The following is a 22,580-nucleotide window of genomic DNA, read 5'->3' as shown; positions in this document are numbered from 1 at the left end:
GGAAAAACTTCACTTTTTTGCTCAACAGTAAGAAAATCCTGACAGGTCAATACGCAGCTAGTGACCGAGTTCCACTTCAATCAAGATCAAGACGAGCATTAAGAGTATTAGGCTAACAAGAATCCTCACCAGTATGAAAGAGCAAACAAATTGATGTGTGCTGGCGTGTGACAGAGCCCCTGTTTCTTCCAGAGTTGAGGCCTAGTCGGTCCCAGTGCAGACATTAAGCCTCTTACTGGTTAGATCACACAAACCAACCAGCCTGCTCTGAGCTTTACACAGCTTAACCCCTCCAACACACACACACACACCTGTGCCTCTATTAGGATGCTGGTTAATATTCGTATCCCAGCAGGGAATTGAGCAGATGACCTTCATTCATTTTCACCCACAGCCAAATTGTTTCATTATATACAGTTACTCTGGAAGTCATCATCTGCACCTGGTTATTCATGTAAACAGGATGTGACGCTTGAATTTCAGGTGAGTCATCAAAAAGTGTTTATTTTGGTGGCAAATATCCTCTGAACTGTGAAAACATCCATCTATTCATCCATTCATCCCATGCTTCTTCCTTTTACTCAAACCAAACAACCTATCATTAGACCTAGTAATCATTGAATTAATTCATATTGCAAACTGTTTTTCTTGCTAAATAGGGAAAGATTATTTTATGTTTAAAAACATGATATCAATGTACTGTAGCCACTTTAGTCCAATCCTGAAAATAATCTTAACATCTCATAAATTATTGTGAGATGCCACACTCAAGAGTACAGTAAATTGTATGAATGACCCAGAGCTCCATCTTTTGGTTCATGCTCATTTTGCAAGACTACAAACATGACTGACACATAAAATTAATGGCAAGTCTTTAAAAACAGATCTTGTGCAATCAGTTAGTGCTCAAAGTCACCTCCAGATGCAAGAAGAGGGCCACCTGCATCATGAAGGACCCCACTCACCCAGCACACACACTTTCTGCCCCGCTCTGCTCAGGCAGAAAGTTGAGGAGCATTAAGTGTAGAACCACTGTGGAACTGCTTCTACCCTAAAGCTGTTAAGACTCATAAATCCCTAACCAGAAACATCACTGTAATACCACTTTAAATGGTGATATGTGACATCTGTGCTGCTGATTATCCATGCTGCTGATCTCATGCTGCTGATTATCTCATGCTACTTTATTCATTCATACCCATCTGCTCACCACAGACTCATGTTCAAGCTGCTGTTGATACACCATATCGTTTTACATTATTAGTGTTTAGCATATGTCTTAGATCTTTTGCGTACCGTTCAGCGTTTGTTTTAGTATATATATTAGTGTATATGTTTATTATACTTTATACTTTGCTATTTTGGTGTAACTGGGACCATGTGTACAAAATTTAGTTCCACCTCATGTACCACATTTGACGGTAATGACAATAAAGTTGACTTGAAAGTGTGTTGGAAAGGTCTTTTAGCAAAAACACACAATTTTAGCACATAATCTGTAAAATTACCGGTACCTGAATTATACTACTTTTTGTGTTATCTTCATTTAGCTGGATGTGGCAACTATTTAAATATGGTTGACTCCCAAATTTTACAATTTGTAGAAGTATAGCTAATGATTATTTCCTGCAAGTACCAGTAAAATCTGACCAGTGGTTCATGAAATATTTGGCTAACAATAATATTTCATTCAAATTCTATGAAAAATGGCTTCTAATGTATGAAGAAACAAATCAAATAAGTATATTTAGGGTCTGTTAGTAACACTCAATAGTGCAATATGCTTCTTTCCATACAGTGGGATTTTTAGGGTTGTTTGCTCCTCAGATGACACACACACAGGCACACAAAGCTACATGAGCAGAATGACATGACAAGCCAATATTACATGTCAGGACCACCCACTGTGAAGATGTTCATTGAAAGAAAAAATATACAAAGTACTAAACAATGTCTATTTTAAATGTTAATCGTGAACCGAAGTTTTGGTAACAGGCTTGAACATTCTCGACTAAGTTCCAAAGGTTTTTTTTTATTTTTTTTTTTTAATAAAACTAAATATATAATATTTTAAAACGTAATACAGAGTTTTATGCGAATGAACACATATGAGTGAATGGTTCAAATGTATGTATGGGTGGATGTATTAAAGAGAAGTACAGTGCAACCAAATATACAACCTTCTACAATGTCTCTTATTCTCTTCCTGGTCTTCTCCACTTTGAAACACAGGACTGTCCCTATAGGCATCCCTGCAGCTCCTCATTAGTGTGTGTGTTTAGTGTTTTCCACTATTGAAAGTGTGTCTGTGTGACACATCCATCAGCAGCCCCCCTGTGGCTGTGCTGAGTGCTCTCCCAGCTCTAATTCTATAAAGCCGTCTGCAACTTATTATTACTGCCCATTATCGTTGACCATTGTGACACTGTAATAGAACTGTTCCTTTTGCTCCTCATCCAGACAAAACCTCTCACCTTTTCCATTTCTGCCTGCATCTTATCCGTCCTTTCATTTCCCGTCTCATTTTTCCGCCTTTTAATTTCAGCCGTGTCCATCATTTCTTCATTTGCGTCCTCCCATTTTAATTGGTTATAAAATTCCAAGTCTAAACTAGAAATTCTAGACTCCTCCTGTTCCTTTTCCGCATTAATTGGACTTTGCTTCATCCAACTTCTTCATCGCCTTTTAAGTTCATATATTTCTCTCTTCCCCTCACTTTTCTGCCAATCGTTTCTATAATCCGATCATTGTCCATTTTTCTTATACACACCACCTGTCTTGCACACAGCTGCAACAGGGGAGAGTAAAACAAGAGTAAACCATAAACACCAATGATATTTCTTGAGAAATAAATTCAGAAGCAAACTATAAAATGATACAGTATTTGCAGCTCTTTAGTGACTATTTGAGGTCAAGACAGATACACACACAGCTGTCATTTAGCACATGTTCCCAATTCACTTTAGAGTTTTTACAGTGGGCTCAGTGTGTTTGACAATATAGCGAGCTCTTAATTCTGCTCAATTAAGTACACAGAGTCAGTGGATTCATGGGATGAAAGACAGCTTTATAATGAGCTGCTCAGCCAAGCAAATCACTGATTACATCAATTTAGTGAGGTCTTGCCTCTTTTTCTTGTCTTGCACAACTAAAAAATTGTGGGCAATGTAGGGTTGAATGAGTCGCTGATCGTCGTACAATAACAGCAGGCAGGCAGCTCTGCAGTTGTTTAAACTTCACCGACTGTGCAGACTTAAGAGCCGTAGAACAGTGTTGGTGGAGAACTGTTGGAGTAAAACACACACACAGACACTGCATTACTGTTCAGACTTAAGCCCTGAAACGATGTGAATTGTGCTCTGCAGGTTTCAAAGTTGCAAACCACTGAGTTTTGTCAATCTGTGATTGTTACATTACATGTTGGCTGAACCAGTTGTGCCCTAAGAATGTATTCTGATGTCATGGTGGGCAACAAAAATGGGCATTTAGTAATCGATCATTACCTATTGCCATAAAAAGCAAGCCCATAAAACTACTACTTGTTTTTATCACTCACTAAGAACGCTTTTGTCTCACCACCGACGCAGAACAAACATTTTGTCCATGTCTGTATGTGATTGCATGTGTTTTTGTATGTAGCATTAGCATAACATGTAATTATCCACTGGACAGAATTAATTAAAAGTCCCAGAAAGTTTGCTCTGAATGTCCATTACCATCTTGAGTGAATCTAGTTCATTCAACCTTTATTTATACAGGTTAATCCCATTGAACGTCGGGGACTCATTTACAAGAGAGACCTGATTTAAACAAAGAGTGATGACAACAGTGGACAACAAAGACAACAATAGACAATCATAAAGGATGCGTACAAATGAATTGAGAATAAGTGAATATAAAATGGTATTAAAAAAATGTAACAACGAACAACTAGATTATAAGGCGATGTAGAAAACTAAAAACAGGAACACGTCTGCTTTTGTTTTTGCCATGCTGTTTAAAGCTACTTAGAGAGGTCAAGGTCGAGAGCTTCAGGTCTTTTTGCAAGATATTCCAGGAAACAGGGGACGGTGTAGGAGAAGGCCCTTTTGCCTAGTTCAGTCCTCACTGAGGGGACACTGCATGTAATAATGTCCTGAGAGCGCACGCTGTAGCTGCACTCACGTAGTGACATGTAGAAGGAGATGTATGAAGGCAACAGACCAAGAAGTGATTTAAAGATGAAAATGTACCAGTGGGAGTCTGCATGAAGTTTGTGATGTCCAGTTAACCAGTGAATACAGGGTGCAATGGTGGGTACGGTAATTACAGCCAGTTATGAATCTTAGTGCACCATCATAGACAGCGTCCAACATCTGCAAGGTGCTTGTAGGAGCGTTCATGTAAATCATGTCACCGTAATCAATGGAGGGAAGAAAAGTTGCAGTCACAAGGTGTTTCCTAGCATTCAGAGCTAAACAAGATCTATTCTGAAAAAGAAACCCAGTTTAACTTTCAGTTTCCTTACTAGGTTTTCCACGTGAAGCTTAAAAGAGAGATGCAAATCAAGATGGCCGTCAGAGTTAATTAAGGTCAAGGTGTCTTTATTGTCATTCACACAACATGTGGTACATGCGATGGAATGAAACTATGTACACAGGGTCCCAGTTACATCCAACAAAAATACAAATTGTAAAGAAAAACAGTAGTAAGATCTAAAATATGAACTAAGAAATACGCTAAACTAAGAATACACTAAGCACTAATAGTAGGAAACAATGCGACAAACGACAGCAACATGGACATGAGACTGTGTGAGCAGATAAGGACAAATGAACACAGCAACAAGAAGTAAATCAGCTGTAACCAAAATAATCAACTGTAACAGAGACAAAAAAAATGGCTTTAACTCAGTTTTAAAAATATTGAGCTAATGTTGCCGATTTAACTGAAAGTTTACCTCAAAATATTGTCCAAGTGCAAAAATTTCCTTATGCCTCAATGTTACATAGCGCAAATATGGTAATTTGAAAAATTTGAACAAAATGGATGTAATGTTGAGGGCAGCATGGTGGCACAGTTGGTAGAGCTGCCTCCCAGCAAGAAGGTCCCCAGATTCAACCCTGGGTGGAGTTTGCATGTTCTCTCCGTGCATGTATGTTTTTTTCCCAGGTACTCCGTTTTCCTCCCACAGACTAAAAACATGCATGTTAGGCTGATTGGTAACTCTAAATTGTTCCTAGGTGTGAGTGAGAGTGTTGTTTGTCTTGGTCTCTGTGTGGCCATGTGACCCCCGTGACCTGGAAAGGAAAATGTGGGTAAAAAATAACCAATAGACAGATGGATGGATGGATCTTTAACCATTGTCAACATTAGATGATCTGTTTCTGTTGTAGTTTGTATTATCTTTGGTTCAGATCTTTTTAAGCAGACTGAAGATAAAAAAAAAAAAAAACATATTTCAGAAATCTTCTGATGCATGCTCAATAATCCAGGTAGAAAAATCTAAAAAAGTTAAGTCTGGTCCTCTGGACTCAGACTGAAGAGGTCTTTCGAATGAAAGACGAAACATTTCTACAATTTTTATTTTTTTTGGTTTGTTTTTTGAATGTCCAGAGGACCAGACTTAACTTTTTTAGATATTTGAGATATAATATCCAGTCTGTATCTAAACCATGCACAGAATACATTTTAATTTATTAATACTGTTGTGAAAATGGCACACTGATCTGGTATTTAATAATTTTCTGAGACATGTGCACATGGTTTTTCAGCTAGCAGTCAGTTTTTCTTCTCTCATTTCATGAAAGGTTCAATACAAAAACTGAAGTGAAGTAAGACCACATGGCACATTTCATCAGTTTTCTTTTGTCATCACAAGTTGTCTGCTTTGTTGTAGGGCCCACGGTACAATCATCCATCGTCTATTGATGTTTAGATACAGATAGAGCAAAATGATTTGAGGATTTATCCAACTGACAGGAAGTAATAGGATGGGACTGACAACAACAATAAACCTTTTAGTAAAATGTGTCACTTTAATGTCACCTGCTTTACAGACATCTCTTGGTTTATTATTGTACCTTTGTGATGCTTGAAGCTGTAGATAAAAAGAACCACCTGATGTCGTACAATCAGCAGCAATCTACAAGTGTGAGCAGCTCCAATGGAGTAGGACAAAGAAAGAATGGAGGTATTAGACATTTTACTGGTAAGTGTTGGAAGTGAAATAAAGTATAGCTGTAAATACAAGGCCCGGTTTTTTTCTTTGTTTTTATTCAGTACATATTGATTGTTGTTCTAAGTCTGTTAAGTATACTTTTTTCTCTATATATATATATATATATATTTTTTTTTTTTTCTGTTGGCTGCTCCTTTCTCAGGGTTTGCCACAGCAAACTAACTCGCATGAAGACTTGGCAATTGTTTTTACACCGGACACCCGTCCTAACGCAACCACAGGCCACTGAGCTGCCACAGCCCTCCGTGTGGAGCAGAGAGCTGCCATCTAGGGCGCCGGGGGGAGCAGATGGTGGGGGTTAATGGCCTCGCTCAAGTGTCCAGAGCGAGGCAGCTCAGATGCACCACCAAATTTCCGATCACAGACCCGCATTCTCTAACTTCTGTGCCATCACTTCCCATTGTCAAAACAAAATATATAATCTTAAAAGCACAAGCAGGCTCATTATTAATTATTTTTCTAAATTGACAGGATAAATATCAGCCTGTCATAATATTTTTTATATCTCATTTCCCATACGTCTACATAAAACATCTATTGTCCTGGTGTCTTTAGAACAGGGCTATTCAACTAAATTGCTCAGGGTCCACAGTTTCTGAAAACCAAGAGTTCAGGGGCCGGACATCCAGCAGTTATCCTCATTAATAAGTTTGTTTCACGGTTTAAAATCTAGTCTCATTTAAAAATGAACATATTGGTAGGCCAAACTGAGCTCACCCATGGGCCTGATTTAGCCCCCGGGCCACAAGTGGAAGTGCCCTGTTTTTTTTAACCTTTTCTGGTACGATAATAAATTGACAATTATGGCTGTCTATTTGAAGCCTCAGTTAATACTTATTACTATTATTATCATTATTATTATTATCAGTATTATTGTTATGATTTTAATCGTTGTTATTATTATAATCATTATAATCGTTGTTATTATAATCATTATAATCATTGTTATTATAATCATTATAATCACTGTTTTTGTAATCATTATAATCATTGTTATTAGAATCATAATAATTGTTATTATAATCATTATAATCATTGTTATTATAATCATAATCATTGCTATTATATTCATTATAATCATTGTTATTATAATCATAATTGTTGTTATAATCATTATAATCGTTGTTATTATAATCATTATAATCATTGTTATTATAGTTATATTAATTGTTATTATAATCATAATCATTGTTATTATAATCATAATCATTGCTATTATAATCATAATCATTGCTATTATATTCATTATAATCATTGTTATTATAATCATTATAATTGTTGTTATTATAATCATTATGGCAGCACGGTGGCACAGCTGGTAGAGCTGCTGCCTTGCAGCGAGCAGGTCCTTGGTTCAAACCCCGGTCCAGGGGCCTTTCTGGGTGGAGTTTGCATGTTCTCTCTGCGCATGCGTGGGTTTTCTCCGGGTACTCCGGTTTCCTCCCACAGACCAAAAACATGCATGTTAGGCTGATTGGTAACTCTAAATTGTCCCTAGGTGTGAGTGAGAGAGTGAATGGTTGTTTGTCTCGTTTGTCTCTATGTGTCCCTGTGATGGACTTGCGACCCGTCCAGGGTGTACCCCGCCCCTCGCACAGTGATTGCTGGACATGGGCACCGGCGACCCCCGTGACCCAAAATGGAACAAGCGGGTAAAGATAATGGATGGATGGATGGATGGATATAATCAATATAATAATTGTTATTATAATCATTATAATAATTATTATAATATTTATAATCATCATGATTACAATTGTCGTTATAATCGTCATTATATTCGATGTTATATTCGTCGTTATAATTGGCATTTTAATCGGCATTTAATCGTTGTTGTTTTAATCGTTGTTGTTTAAATCGATGTAGTCATTGTTGTTGTAGTCGTTATTATCATTATTTTAGTGTCATTGGTGTTTCATCACAATTCCAAGGGATTCACAACTCCAAAATATAAATAACAAAATGCCAGTCTCTCTAAACTTTCTTTGAAGGAATACAGACTTTGTGTGCCTTTTCAACAACTTATTCAGCCAAGACTTGAAGACGTGTGAGTGTGGGTGTTTTTGTGCCACAGATGGGAGGCTTCAGTATAAAAGCTAAAAATGTTCTATAACAGTTAATCACTATAATTGATGTATTTTTACAAGCAAAACTGAAAAAAATAAAAATAAAATCAAAGTTGTCACATGTATGGACTGGAATACGGATTAAAAATAAACATAATTAATGAACATCTAATGATGATTTCATCAGGGACATTTTAATATGTTTTATCATGTCTTATTTCCTGTGTGTAGTTGTGTTCCTGTAACGCTGGAAACACACACACAAACGCACAACACAATCACTTCTTCATTAATATGAGTGCCTGCTTTTGTCAGCACTATCTTTTCCATCTATGGACTGAACAGCCACAGACTGAGCCACAATTTGAACACTCAAAGCTGAGAAAACACCAAGATCAGCACAATTGCTTCATTGGGTTTACTTGCAATTTTGCAGACAGGAGTTGCAATTCTGAGATTTTTCATATGAATTAAATGAATGCACATAGTATATATTCCTTAAACCAAAAACAGTATTAAAGCTGTTTGAAGGTGAATATTTTTCATATCAAATGTTAAATTCTAACCTATTGTCAAGATAGTGCTGAAATTGTCCTTTTTTAATGGAAATATATTTAACGAATATATTTAAAAAATATAATATAACTCCAGTTTTTGGTAAGTCATTCTCTAATTAGCTTTCACTTTGGGAATACTTAGAGATGGATATTCAACTCCTGGCTTGAGAATAATTTATTCCGCGGTGACTTTCAATATCTTATTCATGAATTCAATTTACTCTGAAAACGAGCAGGGAGTTTCTAGAAATGAAATGACCTTTAACCTCAATAAAACAAATGAAACATTTGATCTGTATCGTGAAATAGGATGTGAGGAATGTCAAGACCAAAACAATGAGTCTAAAGTATCCGAGTAGTTTCACTAATGAAGCTAAACTGTGTGTGCGCTTCAAAATGTTCAACATACATAATTAAAATTATGGATTGTAGGTATCTTATATTTTATTCATTTGATTCAGTTGATTATAGCTCAAGCTGCTCCACCCGACACAGGAATAAGTGGATGGATAGCTTTTAGGCATCCCTATATATGTATGGTAAATGTAATTGTTTAACTTTGTAGGTTGAGACATTCAAAGTTAGTGATGATTACACCTACCCCATTTTTAGGATAAGCCACCCATCCTAGGTCTCCCATCACAGAGCGAGAATCCAGCAGGTTCACTGTTAAAAGATAAAAATAATATATATATATATATTAGCAAACATCCAACTAATCACAAAAAAGGAAAAACAAAAGTATTAATCAGATTATAGAGATCTATCTGTAACCCGTTTTAATTATCCCATTTTTCCTTTATTTTCTGATGTTAATGGGACCAAAGCATTACAGGTATTCAGTTAATGACATGCAATGTGCCATCACAAATGCTGAATGAACTTAACCTTATTTACAAATCCATGCAATTTCAAAGATATACGTTCTTATCTCACTGGGCTGCAACTGTTGGAGATTAGCTGGCGACTCAAAATAAATTATGGGAAAATTCCAAGAAAATTGGCTTGGTGAGATACTACCTTTAACATCTGTGCCACTCAAATCTTTGGCTGAAAAAAATTCCAATTAGTACAAAATATATTTGTCAGAACTGCCAATTCAAAGTTAATTATGCTGTATGTTTTTATCGGTATGTTCTCTAGCAGTCTAGTAGCACAATAACTTTTAGGGAGGTTTTTTTTATTCACAATTTTTAGTATTTACATGCACATAAAGTTCAGCAAAAACCTATTCTCAGACGTGTGTTACAACAAAACAAAGCAGATGACATCAATGACATTCTTTGAACTGAATCCTTGTACACCTTGTTCATAAAATCTACCATTTAATATTTGGTTTATACAGCTCAGTGTCTACAACACAACACATATCTCAGACTTATCCATTTTCAATCCTCCCTGTTCAGCCTCTTGAAAACTGTCAACTGCAATTGCTTGATCCTTAGTAGCAGCATAGTCATTCATCTTCCCTGTACACACAGTCTGAATGAATCTTCTTTAGAATAACAAAAAAAACAAAAAAAATAAAAATAAAATTAGCTCAAACATGTCTGCAAAGAGTTTATATTCTCAACATTTTCTTTATTCTCAACAAATGATGTACCACAAGGCTCAGTCTTAGGACCCACCCTCTTTACAAGCTACATAGGTAATGTATGTCAGAGCATCCCTGATGCATCCTAACATTTCTATGCTGATGATACAGTTGCTTATTGTCAAGCTAAAACAGTTGCTAAGGTTTTCCAGCTTTTGCAATCTGCTTTTGACATCATCCAGTCAGATTAGTTTTATCTCAAACTTGTCCTAAATGCCGACAAAACCAAAGGGATGTCGTTTTCAAACAGGAAGTCATCCCAGCAGTTCTTCCTTTGATTTTATCCTCGAATGGTGCTCCTATTGAGTTGGTTGATTCCTACAAATATTTGGGTATCTTGGTCGATTCGCATCTCTCTTAAGTTCCACATGGAAACCTTAGTTAAAAAAAAAACAAAAAAAAAAACAAACAAACAAACTGAAAGTTAAATTGGGTTTCTTTTTTCAGAAATAGATCACATCGAACTCTGAATGATCGGAAACGCCTTGTAACTGCGACTTTCCTTCCCTCTATTGATTACGGTGACATTATTTGCGTGAATGCTACTGCAAGCACCTTACAGATGCTGGACGCTGCCAATCATGGTGCGCTAAGATTCATAACTGGCTGTAACTATCGTACCCATCACTGCACCCTGTATTCACTGGTTAACTGGACATCATTAACTTCACGCAGACTCTCCTACTGGTACATTTTCATCTTTAAATCACATCTTGGTCTGTTGCCTTCTTATAGCTCCTCCATGTCACTGCGTGAGTGCAGCTACAGTGTGCACTCTCAGGACATCATTACCTGCAGTGTTCCCTCAGTGTGGACTGAATAAGGCAAAAGGGCCTTCTCCTACTCTGCCCGTTTCCTGGAATATCTTGAAAAAGATCTGAAGCTCTCAGCCTTGACCTCTCTAAGTAGCTTCAAACATCTGCTAAGTTCCTGGCAAAAACCAATACAGACATGTTCTTGTTTCTAGCTATTATTTATGTAACTTTTTTTTTAAATACCATTTTATTTTCGCTTGTTATTCTCATTTTGTATACATCATTTTATGATTGTCTACTGTGGTCTTTGTTGTCCTCTGTTGTCATCACTCTTTGTTAGAACCAGGTCTCTCTGGTAAATGAGTCCCCGAGGCCCAATGGGATTTAACTGTATAAATAAAGGTTGAATGAAAAAAAAAACATTTTGACTATGGGAGAAAATAATTAAATTTCTCTTGACAGGGTCCAACACTTTATTTCCAGATGAGTGGCTTAGAACAAACTCTCAGCAGCAGTTTAATAAGCACCTCATGAATCACACAAACACATGATGTATCACTTTTCCGGTGGCTCATAAACCTGTCCTTGTTTGCTGCAGTGTCATAAACACAAGTTATGTTCCGTCAAACTGGACTTCAGTTTACTTTCTCTTTTTTATTATAGGCTTTGTACTTCACATGTGCAGAGCACAGCCGAGCAATAAAAGGAGAAAGTCGAAGTAAATGATCTGTTAACTGCTTTTTTTTAGGATGACATTGAATCGGGACAGCTAAAGAACACAGAGGACAGTCACAGTGGAAAACATGACAGAGGATCAACATCCTTATTTGGGATTTCATGACTTTATGGCTTAAGATTTTAAATCATATACAAAAATAAAATAAAATAAAACAAAAACACTGTAGGTGTGATGAATCTTAAAAACTGACCATTTTCACACATTTTAATTGATTGTTCTAAATATTTTATGACCTAAACTTAAAGGTCTACCATTCCTTGAAGCAATGAATATCACCTGCTGTGTTTTAAACTTCAATTATGTTATGCTGATGAGAGATGTAAATAGACTTATGCATAGTTGCATGTCGTTTTGTGAGATTTTAGTGAATGCAATGTAGCTCAGAGTACATGTTGTGAATTATTCTCAGCTACTACCACACTAAATTTAAGCTCAATGTATGCAGAATTGACTGATTTCGAAGGATTTCGCATTGACTAATAATGAATAACTGTGATGGCAATCTGTAATTGGAGTGGCTCTAAAAGTCAATCAGTTATACATTAAAATCTAATTATTACTTTTAGAGTTTCATTACAATCAACCCAATAGTTTGTGAGATTTTATGCTATTAAACAGGTCAGATGCCAAAATTTACTAATGGTGTAAACTAAATAAAATGTAAACATTAAATAAAAATGTATAATAAAATGCAAAATGTGTTTCGGCTCTGTCTCAGCTACCAACACACCAAATATTAGCTTGAAATTTGTAAATCTAGCTGAGCTATAGTTTAGTAAAATATGTTCAGTGCTTTATGAGATATTTTGCTAGCAAACAGACAGTGTTGACTAGTTAAAGGCACAGTTTTATAAACAGATCTTATCCAAAAATTAAAAGTATGTGTTTGGGATGTCTCTCTACTAGAACAACAAGGTTTAACAAAATACAGTACTCCCTCACTACTTGGTGGTTGGATTTTCGTGGACTCGCTCTATCACGTTTTGTGGACATACAGTACTGTAAATAATATTTTCACATAAATAAACAAATACATAAAAAATGAATAAAAATATGCCACCATTTTGTAGTTTTCTTTCATTAAGCCTTCACTGTTTTGCCAGTCTAAAGAACTACGATACCCAGAAGCAGTGCTTTATTCGAGATTGATCCTGCTGGAACAAGATCCGGGAACACTCATTTTGACCGGGCGCATTCCGGCAACTGTTTGCTCGGATCTGGCAACTCAAATCTCTGCCCCCAAAAGTCCAAAGTCATCGCACATTTTTTTTGGGGGGGGGGATTATTTATTAAAAATACAACGAGAGGAGACACTGCCCAGTCTTCAGAGTGGATATTACGCTGCAGCAGGTGCACCAGCTCGCGCATACACTCCTGCCCAGCAGAGACATGGATGTCCCACGGGGATGAAGTGTCTTTCTTTGTATGGCAAGCCTAGTGTCCCATTAATAGTCAGACATGTGGTAAAAGTGGCTATTAATGGGCCACTTGGCTTGCCATACTTAACCCACATGAGCGTCTCCAGACAGCTCTGAGCGCACAACTGCTGATGTGAAGTCACGCATACGTTTCAGACATAATAAATAAGAAAAAAGCTTAGCTACAGTAAAAAAAACAAACAAACAAAAAAAACAAGATAAATGTTTAATGTGTATTATTCACATTAATCATGTATCAAAACATTGTGCTAAAAATAACGGCGATCAAAATATCGAAAAGACCAGTTTACTTTCATTAAATAGACAGATGGATGGATTGTCCTTAGTTGGACAACTGAGAAGGCAGTGGTAATTGAGGTTGGAGCAGCAGGAGCAACAATGAGCAGGAATTAATTCAGCAGACAAGAGTTCAGCTCAGAAACATGAAGTGTGTGTGTGTGTGTGGGGGGGGGGGGGGGTGCTTGACAGAATCATAGCTGCTCTATTCACACACAACCTGTTGTTGCTCTCTAATTTAATCAAGCATTTAAAAATATAGGTAAACATAGATGTTTAACAACTCGTTAAAATAGGCTACACCAAAATGCAGGAAATAGCATCTACTTTATTCACAAATTTAAGGGGGAGGACCCACAAGCTCCCTCCACTGCAGGCGACAGACGGCTGCGGGATTCAGCCTGATTCTGGTCGCGCGGTGCTAGTCAGGACCAGGTCAGAGTTGATGGACTAAATCCTGGGCAGCCTTGCTCCTGGAGCAGCAGCACGTGCACATCAAGCTGGATGGGGCTTCATCATACTGCACCGGGACTTTTTTTTCCACCCATCAGGTCAGATGGAACCGAACCGTTGTTGTTCTGCAGAGCACTTGGAAGTAAAATGTAGTAGGTACATATAAGTACTGTATGTTAAAATTAGCAGGTTTATGAGTTTTGGGACTGATTTGTGGGCTTCATCGCTGCAGGATAGGTCTCCAGAAATGAACCGAGTTGGAATAGAACAGAGCTGGACCAGAACCGAGCCACTGCTGTTCTGCAGAGCTAGTAAGTAAAATTTAGTAATGTATGTTATTAAAATTGCATAGGTTTATGAGTTTAGAACATTGCAAGAGTGTGGGAAGGATTTCTAAAGCTTTAATATAAAGTTTACAGTATTTCAGAGCCAGAGATTCTTTATTGTCGTTCGCACATGTGGTACATGTGGTGGAATGAAATTATGTACACAGGGTCCCATTTACATCCAACAATAAAATGTAAAATAAAAACAATAATAACACTAAGATATGAAATAAGAAAAACAAACTAAAAATACACTAAGCACTAATAGTATAAAAACATTACGTCGTACAGCAGCACGAACATGAGCATGAGTCTGTGTGAGCAGATGAGCACGCATGAACACATCAACATGAAACAGATCAGCAGCAACATGAAACAGATTTCCTCTGTCTAGTGGTTCTACACTTAATGCTCCTCAACCTCCTTCCTGAGGGGAGCGAGGCAAAAAGTGTGTGTGCTGGGTGAGTGGGGTCCTTCATGATGCAGGTGGTTCTCTTCCTGCATCTGGAGGTATAGATGTTTGTGATGGTGGGGAGGCTGACTCCAACATCTTCTGTGCAGCCGTGCAATATTTGAACTTAAACTTGAACTACTGTATACCTACTTCGCGGTTTTTCCACTTATCGCGGTGGAGAGAATATGGAACCCCCCGCGATCAACAAGGGACTACTGTATCTGTAAAACTGGTGAGGTTATTGGCATTTTTGTTAATGTTTGCCTAGCTACGGCAGCCATCTTGAATGTGGTTGACACCAAAAGTTAATCAGCTGTAGATGTTCCATTAAAATTACTTATCGAGAGTTGTATTAAAATCCGTTCACTGATTCATGATGTATGCACACAGAGACAGAGGCAAAACAAGTGTCAACTTGTTACATGTATTCATGTGTAAGTATAAAAAGGGCTTTGGAAGCAAAGAAGTGAAGTTTCCTAACAAAAGACAACAAACATTCACTACAGTCCAACAAGTCCCATTGACTACCAAGAAAATACGGTGACATTTACAAGCAGCTTAAGTGTGTAATTTGTTCATGTTTTATGTTTGTCGATAAGCAAACACAAAAAAAGACAGTCACACTGCAGTAAGAAGGTGAGTGCAGAGGAGATGACAAGAAGATAAAGCAGTATATACACTTCCTTGGCATACTCCTACCTTCCACACACACATAACCCTCCTTACTGTCTCCACTGCTCTGCAGAGAATAATAAAAGATGTCCTTAGGAGGCGATTAGACAGCTAATTAGGCCATAAAGTAGAGATAAGTGATACTGAACTAGATCATAAGGGGTATGTTACCTCTTTCACTCTCTTTCTCTCCAAGGATCAAACCACCCAACAAGTCAGAGCTCAGCAATGGCAAGAAAGATTATTAAAAGTCGTTGGTAGTGAACGAATAGAGTGACTTTAAAGTGAGTGACACTACTTCAAGGATACACACTCCAAATGTGCTGAAGAGTGAGTGGATTTTCAGCTTTCAAATACTTATAACCCCTCGTTCAGATTACAGCTGATTATGAATGCTGTCGGCATAAAGCTCCTGGTGTATGAACTGCACACTTTGAACACACTTATGGCAATTAGCTCCAACTTTCTCCAATTGATCTTCAACAAAGTCTACTTTTGGGAAAAAAAAAGTGTTTAAAGGAATTTGATTCCTTTAAGCTTGTTTTAACCCCTGCACCTTTTGCTATTTAAATGATCCCAGCATTGCTTGGTCTTGACTTATTTCATCTTGTGCACAAAAAACACAGATGTGCATGCATGTCAACAAAGCCCGTTGATGAATTCAAAGCTGTTTGTCCATCTAACATTTGATGAAGGGATGCATATAGTCCATAGTCTTTCATGTCAGAAAATAGGCCTGAAATCAACGTAACTGTTTAGATTATAAATAAAAAATAACATGCAGAATATCTAGTGATATTGCAAGAAGACATATCCAGTGTAAATGTTAATGTTATGATCGAATTTCAGCTACTACAGCATCAAATTAGAGCTCAATGTCTGACATATGTATATCTTACCAGTTTTGTGTTGGCTTATGTTGATTAGTTGTGGTGGCTAACTTGTATTGAACTGACTCCAAAAGTTATTCAGTTATAGATGTGCATCCGGTGATTACTTTCTACGTGTTTCATTCAAATCTATCCAGAGAGTTGTTCGACATTTGTTAACAGAGTTGTCCATCTTTATCTTTACTTGCTACTTCCTTCTCAGGGTGTAGGTGTCACTGGAGCCAATATGTAGCAGTCGCTGTGTGACATACGTGGTACACCCAGGACTGGTCTCCAGTACATCACCACATGGAGACTTACAACCATTCATTCACACCAAGGGATAATTTAGAGTTTCCAATTAGCCTAACATGCATGTTTTTTGTTCTCTGGAGTTCCCAGAGAAAACCCACGCATGCACGTAGAGACTATGCGAACTTCACCCAGAAAGCTCCCTGGCTGGGATTTGAGCCAACAACCTTCTGGCTGAGAGCTCTACTAACTGTGCCACCGTGTCACCCAGAAAGATCTTGCATGATAGGTCAGAACTCAGAATACAGTAGTCCCTCACAACTTTGAGGACTCGCTCTTTTGCGATTTTTCAACAATGATCAACTTTAATATTACTCACGTGATTAGGATGGTACAAGATAAAAAGTTAAAAAAAAAAAAAAACTACTTCAGACAGGCTCCGCCATTTTGTAGTTTTCTTTCAATAAGCCTATACCTTATAGCCAAAGAACTACACTACCCAGAAGCCAACAGTGCTTCCAGCCGCTGCTTTTTGCCAAAATGGGGAGAAAGTTTTGCAACACAAATCTACACTATTGATTAAGCTCACAGAACGGAAAGTCGCAAATAATCCTGAAGCTCAATTATCCATGCGGATATCAACCTGGACGGGGCGGTGGACTTCGTCGCTGCAGGGTAGGTCTGCAGAACCAGAATCAAGCTGCTGTTCTGCAGAGCTGGTGAGTCATTTTGTTGTGGTACTGTACAGTACATATATGCATGTTGTTAAAATTATGTAGGTTTAAGAGCTTAGAACATTGCAAGAGTCTGGGAAGGATTTATAAAGCCTTAAAATATTTATGAACACTAAAATAAACAGTGTTCCTACTTGGCAGTTTTTCACCCATCATGGGGGAGTTTGGAACATAACCCCCTCAATAATCAAGGATCTACTGTAAATGTTGAGGACCAACATCAACAACTGAGACCAGATTTGTTGCCAAATTCTGTAAAAACTAATCGAGTTTTAGACATTTTTGACATTTTCAAAGCTAGTGGCTGTCGTCATCTAATAATGACTTTCCACAAGTTTTTTTTTTTTTAACTTGTCCAGTGGCGTGCAACATATTTTGTTGGCGTCCATTTACATAAACAAATCACAAGTGCCCACCTTCTTCTTTTGGCAGCAGGCAATGACTCAGAAAGTTAAAGGAAATGTTTTTAAATCCCTTAAGGGGAGTGCTCGCACAGCCCGTAATGTCTTCAAGTCACAGTAAATCTAAAACAGATGGCTCCGCATCCCTCCTCCTCTGAAATTGATCATTTTAAATAAGCATGGATAAGCTTTAGGAGACGCAAATCAACACGACAAGGTGTGTACAGATTTCCTCATAATTATTCATCAGGGGATGCATCACGGCAGGAAAAAAAAAAAAAAAAACTGCTCCCAACGCAAGAAGCCCATTAATTCAATAATGGAAGCATCAGGATTACTTTCTGCTCGTTTGATTTTTGTTTAGCTTGCACAAATAAAAGCTGAACTTGTGATTTGAAAGTACCTCAAAATGGACGAAAACAATTTGCTTTTAAGACAAAAATACGTGGAAATACATACAGGCCACTTTTATCTTGCCTGATTGCATCTTGTCTTTTATTTATTTACGATAAATTAAGTCAAATTAGTGATTTGGTTTATATAATTATGGGCTTTGTGTTCCCCTCTGATTATGCTTGTTATTGTGTGATTATCCATCGCAAAGCAAATATGTGCTAAATTAACCTAAAATTGTGTTAAACGATAAACTCTGGCACATGATGCTTGAGGGCTGAGCTGTTCGACGGTTTGATTTTAGGAGTTTGGTTTAGTTTTTAGTCAAATATAAAGGAGAGGAAGAGAGCTCTTTTGAGAAAATAAAAGATGTTCTTAAGAAGATGATGACAAAATAAAAACAGATGAAAAGGCTAATTATGGAAAGGAAACAACTGTGACTAATTTTATGATCAAATGAGTACGTCTTTTAAAGAGGATGTCACGGTTCTTTTTGTAATAACCTGATGATTAGCCTAAACAAAAGCTGGTTTATCAGCATGAGGCATAAAGAAAATCTCAACAATCAAACATTTGAACACAAAATCTGCAAGTAATTGGACTAAATGCATTTTACTAATACTAACCAATGTTAGGATTTGTAAAGTTAACAGAAGAATCCTTTGGATGAGGGGTGTCCAAACATTTTCACATGTGGGCCAAAACCTTGAAGATGAAAGTAGTTGTGAGCCACAAAAATGTGAATTAAATAAATAAATACATAATTAAAAAGCGTACATATTTTAGGGTGGTTTTTTTTTACTCAGTGTAAACATTTTTTTTGGGGAAAATTGACAAAAATGACTTAGTTTGGTGGAGAAGGTGTTCTAAATTATTGTACAAAACATTAAAAGTCTTATAAACAAACACATCGTATTACTTTTTTAATTTAATTTGATTTTATTGATTCATTGCCAAACTTAATATTGCTCATTTTGAGATTTTTTTTTTATCCGTTTTGCTGCTAAACCTAAAAATTAGGTAAAAATGATCATTAAAATGACAAACCATCAATCTGTTAAGCCTATGGGCCAGATTTATACCATCCTTAAACTGCAGTTATGGGCCAAACAAAATCACTCCAAGGGCCACAAATGGCCCCCGGGCCACACTTTGGACACCCCTGCTTTGGATGAAACAAAGAGATAACACTTTACCCACCTCCCCCCATTATTGGACATCTGAATGGTCCTGCAATGGGAGTCACTTGTGTGATCCTAAACTCAAATAAATCCATCATGTAAAGAAAACACAGTTTGATGAATGTTCTCCCCTTCCCAGAGAGCCCAGTACTGACGAACAGCTCCAAACAATGCTATTCATCTGGGGCTCTTAAAAGGCTGCTCACTCTGCAGATAAAACAACAATACCCCCATCTCCCCAATTCTGTAAAATATTTATACCACTTTATATAAATCCCCTAACATTTATTTTGGGACATGGAGGTAGTTCTCGTAGCACAACATGTATTTATAGTTTGAGGCTGATGAGGGATGGGCAGAATTGTTAATGTCTGACAAGACATCTTACAGGCCTAGGTGGTATTTTCCTGAGCTGCAACTCATGGGAGAAGACTTGGCAACTCCAAACTGTAGGGAGATTGTAAGAAAATAGGTGATTTTTTATTTTATTTTTGCAGTCTCACTAAATATTAAGTATGTGTGACTGTAGAGCAACCTACTGTGCAGCCACAATTTGAGCAGTTTTAGAAAATTCACAGCCTTTATTTATGTAAACTGCTTTTAAAACTGCATTATTGGCCCTGCACATTATTTTACTGCCCACCTCCATCCACATATACCTTTGTACCCATCTTGGAGTTACTATTTTATCATCAGCATGATTTTTAGACAGGTGACACGGGGGCTCAGTTGGTAGAGCTGTTGCCCCTCTGCGAGAAGGTCACCAGTTCAAATCCCAGCCCGAGACCTTTCTGGAGTGTGTATGTTCTCTTCGTGCATGCATGGGTTTTCTCCAAGTACTCACATACCAAAAACATGCATGTTTGGGTGACTGGCAACTCTAAGTTGTCCCTAGGTGCGAGTGAGAGAATGTCTCTGTGCGTCTCTGATGGACTTGTGACCTGCTCAGGGTGTACACCGCCTCTCGCACAGTGACTGCTGGACATGGGCACCAGTGACCCCCGCGACCCATAAAGGAAGAAGCAGATAAAAAGACAATGGATGGATGATTTTTAGACGTGGACATTTCCCCAAGATGTTTTCCATCAAAGGAAATTGTCCATGCAGATGTCAAAATACAGCTCGGACATTTCTTTAGCCCATGACACAATTCAGAGGAGTTTGAAACGGGCTGGAGACACTCAAGACGAGTTTGCAACTACTTTCTTAAACATGTGCTCCACTGCAACTTGCACAAGATAGTTGAAAACCTTTCATGAGACGTTCTGGAGACATTAGGGAGACACCCACATTCGTCAGCTGATACCATCTAAATGTTGCCTCTGTAAAGGATCTTGAATTTGTCACTTTTTCCACCCCATCTACAGTTGTCAAATATCTACAAACCTCATTTTGAACAACATTACACCACACACCCCTCCAGATCTTAAATCAGGGTGAAATGAATGAAAAAGCTGAGCGATCAACTTACTGTGCACTAATAGCTCCAAACAATAGCGTTTTCAAATTCTGCTCACTCTACAAACAAAAGCCCCCCTCAACAATACACCGTCCCCACAATTTTATGAAATAAGTATCACATTACAAAAAAAAACAAAATTAAAAACTCCCTTATTTTGTTTGGGACATGCAGGAAGGTCACTCAGCATTTTATCTTAGAATGAAGCAATGTGTGCATCTATTAATATATGACAGCTTATTTGCAAAACAATGCATTTGCCTATTTAATGTGGTCAAAATGCTACAAACCTCACGTTTTAAGACAAAAGCCCATGTGGCTCTTGGAAAATCCGAACGATCAAATTAATTCAATTTACATTTAAAGCCCATTTAAGTCGTTTTCATTCATTCATTCAACCTTTATTTGTACAGGTTAGTCTCAGTCTCGTTGAGCCTCAAGAAAATGTGAATAATCATGATATTTCAGGGGGGAGAGCGTTTTGGTGATTGTGATGAAGCAATTCGAGCAGTTTTCAGAATCGCTCCTCGGTGCGCACCTGCTGAGACAATGTTCAGTCCAAAGGTCCTGGTTCTGTTTCATCCATTATCAGATCTGTACACAGAGTCATTAGAGGCTCGGGGAACAGCTGTCATAAATCTACCTCCTCAGACCAGATGATAAAGACAGAGCCGGAGCGGATCAGACAGACGGGGAACTTAACAGATTCGGACCTTGCACCGGTCAGGTTTGTTCCATCAGCACCAGTTAAAGCCCCGGGCTGAGACCACGTTTGTGTCCATGAGCTCAAAGCGTCTCACCTTCATTTGCCGGCGTGCACCAGGCACCGAGCAACGCCACGCTCCAGGTCCAAGTCCACGCCACCAGCCGAATGCCACAACTCCGCCAAGGGGAATGCATGGCGCATCCAAAAAAACAAAAACAAAACAGTGACGGGCTGTCCTCGAACAGCAGCACTTTATGTCAGCATTAGACGGGGGGGAGTGTTCGGATCATCTGGGTGGTTTTGGGTCCGCTTGAGGACACCGGAGCTCACGTTCCGACGCGGTTTGAAGACGGGAATGAGCAGAGGAGTGCGCTCCGGTTTGGAGGAGGCGGGCCGCGCGCCGGCAAGGGGGCGGGGTTAAGAGCAGTCTCTCCAATCACAGACCACCCGCAGGTGAGACCCCGCTGCTGCTGGACGGGTTTGTCCAAATCAGTATCGATTCTCACTCAGCCCGTCCTCAGCTCTGAAATCAGCACTTTGTTCTCCTCAGTAAGGCTTTACGAGGTCATTTAAAGACTAAAGACCTTGTTGACTCAAAACCTGCTTATTTGTTTGAAACGCCCATTCATGAGTAAATAAGAGTGGTATATTCCAATATTATGAAGTGGTTTGGAACACAATAAAATCCTACACCATTAACTTTTTTATTTATTTATTTTTTTTTTTGTCATGAGATGGTGTCAGTTGCTGTCAATCAATGCAGAAAGTGGGACACGTGACACCAAAGAGGTCTTACAGTTCAGGTGCAGTCATACAAACAGGCCCTTGGTGCTTTCTGGTAAAGTAAAAGCTGAAGCATAACAGTTTTCAGATTATTAAACACAAATAAAAGTAATGCATCCTGAAAACAATACACTTTTCTTATAAAACTAGACCCAAACAAATGTAAATGTAGCTCATGTTTACTCTTATTTTTATCTATTGTCACTGCTTTATCTATTATTTCCTTATCTGTGTTTAAAATGTGCTGCTTG

At 38.0% G+C, this 22,580-nt stretch overlaps 1 protein-coding gene across 1 annotated transcript in view; it reads right to left on the bottom strand.

Moving 5' to 3' along the window:
• The window catches only part of LOC119425171 (ephrin type-A receptor 5), a 78,716-nt gene extending 56,866 nt beyond the window's left edge, over positions 1-21,850 (bottom strand). The window contains exons 1-2 of the mRNA XM_037692708.1: positions 21,641-21,850; positions 9,445-9,509 (exon numbers count right to left, since the gene is read on the bottom strand). Of these exons, the coding sequence (XP_037548636.1) occupies positions 9,445-9,509; positions 21,641-21,740 (165 nt within the window). The 5' untranslated portion in view covers positions 21,741-21,850. The remainder of the gene's footprint in view (positions 1-9,444; positions 9,510-21,640) is intronic.
• Between the last annotated feature and the right edge of the window lie 730 nt (positions 21,851-22,580).

The sequence above is a fragment of the Nematolebias whitei genome, chromosome 18 (assembly GCF_014905685.2).
Source record: "Nematolebias whitei isolate Nwh7 chromosome 18, NemWhi1, whole genome shotgun sequence".
Taxonomy (NCBI): domain Eukaryota; kingdom Metazoa; phylum Chordata; class Actinopteri; order Cyprinodontiformes; family Rivulidae; genus Nematolebias; species Nematolebias whitei.
This window is presented reverse-complemented; position numbering and strand designations above follow the sequence as displayed.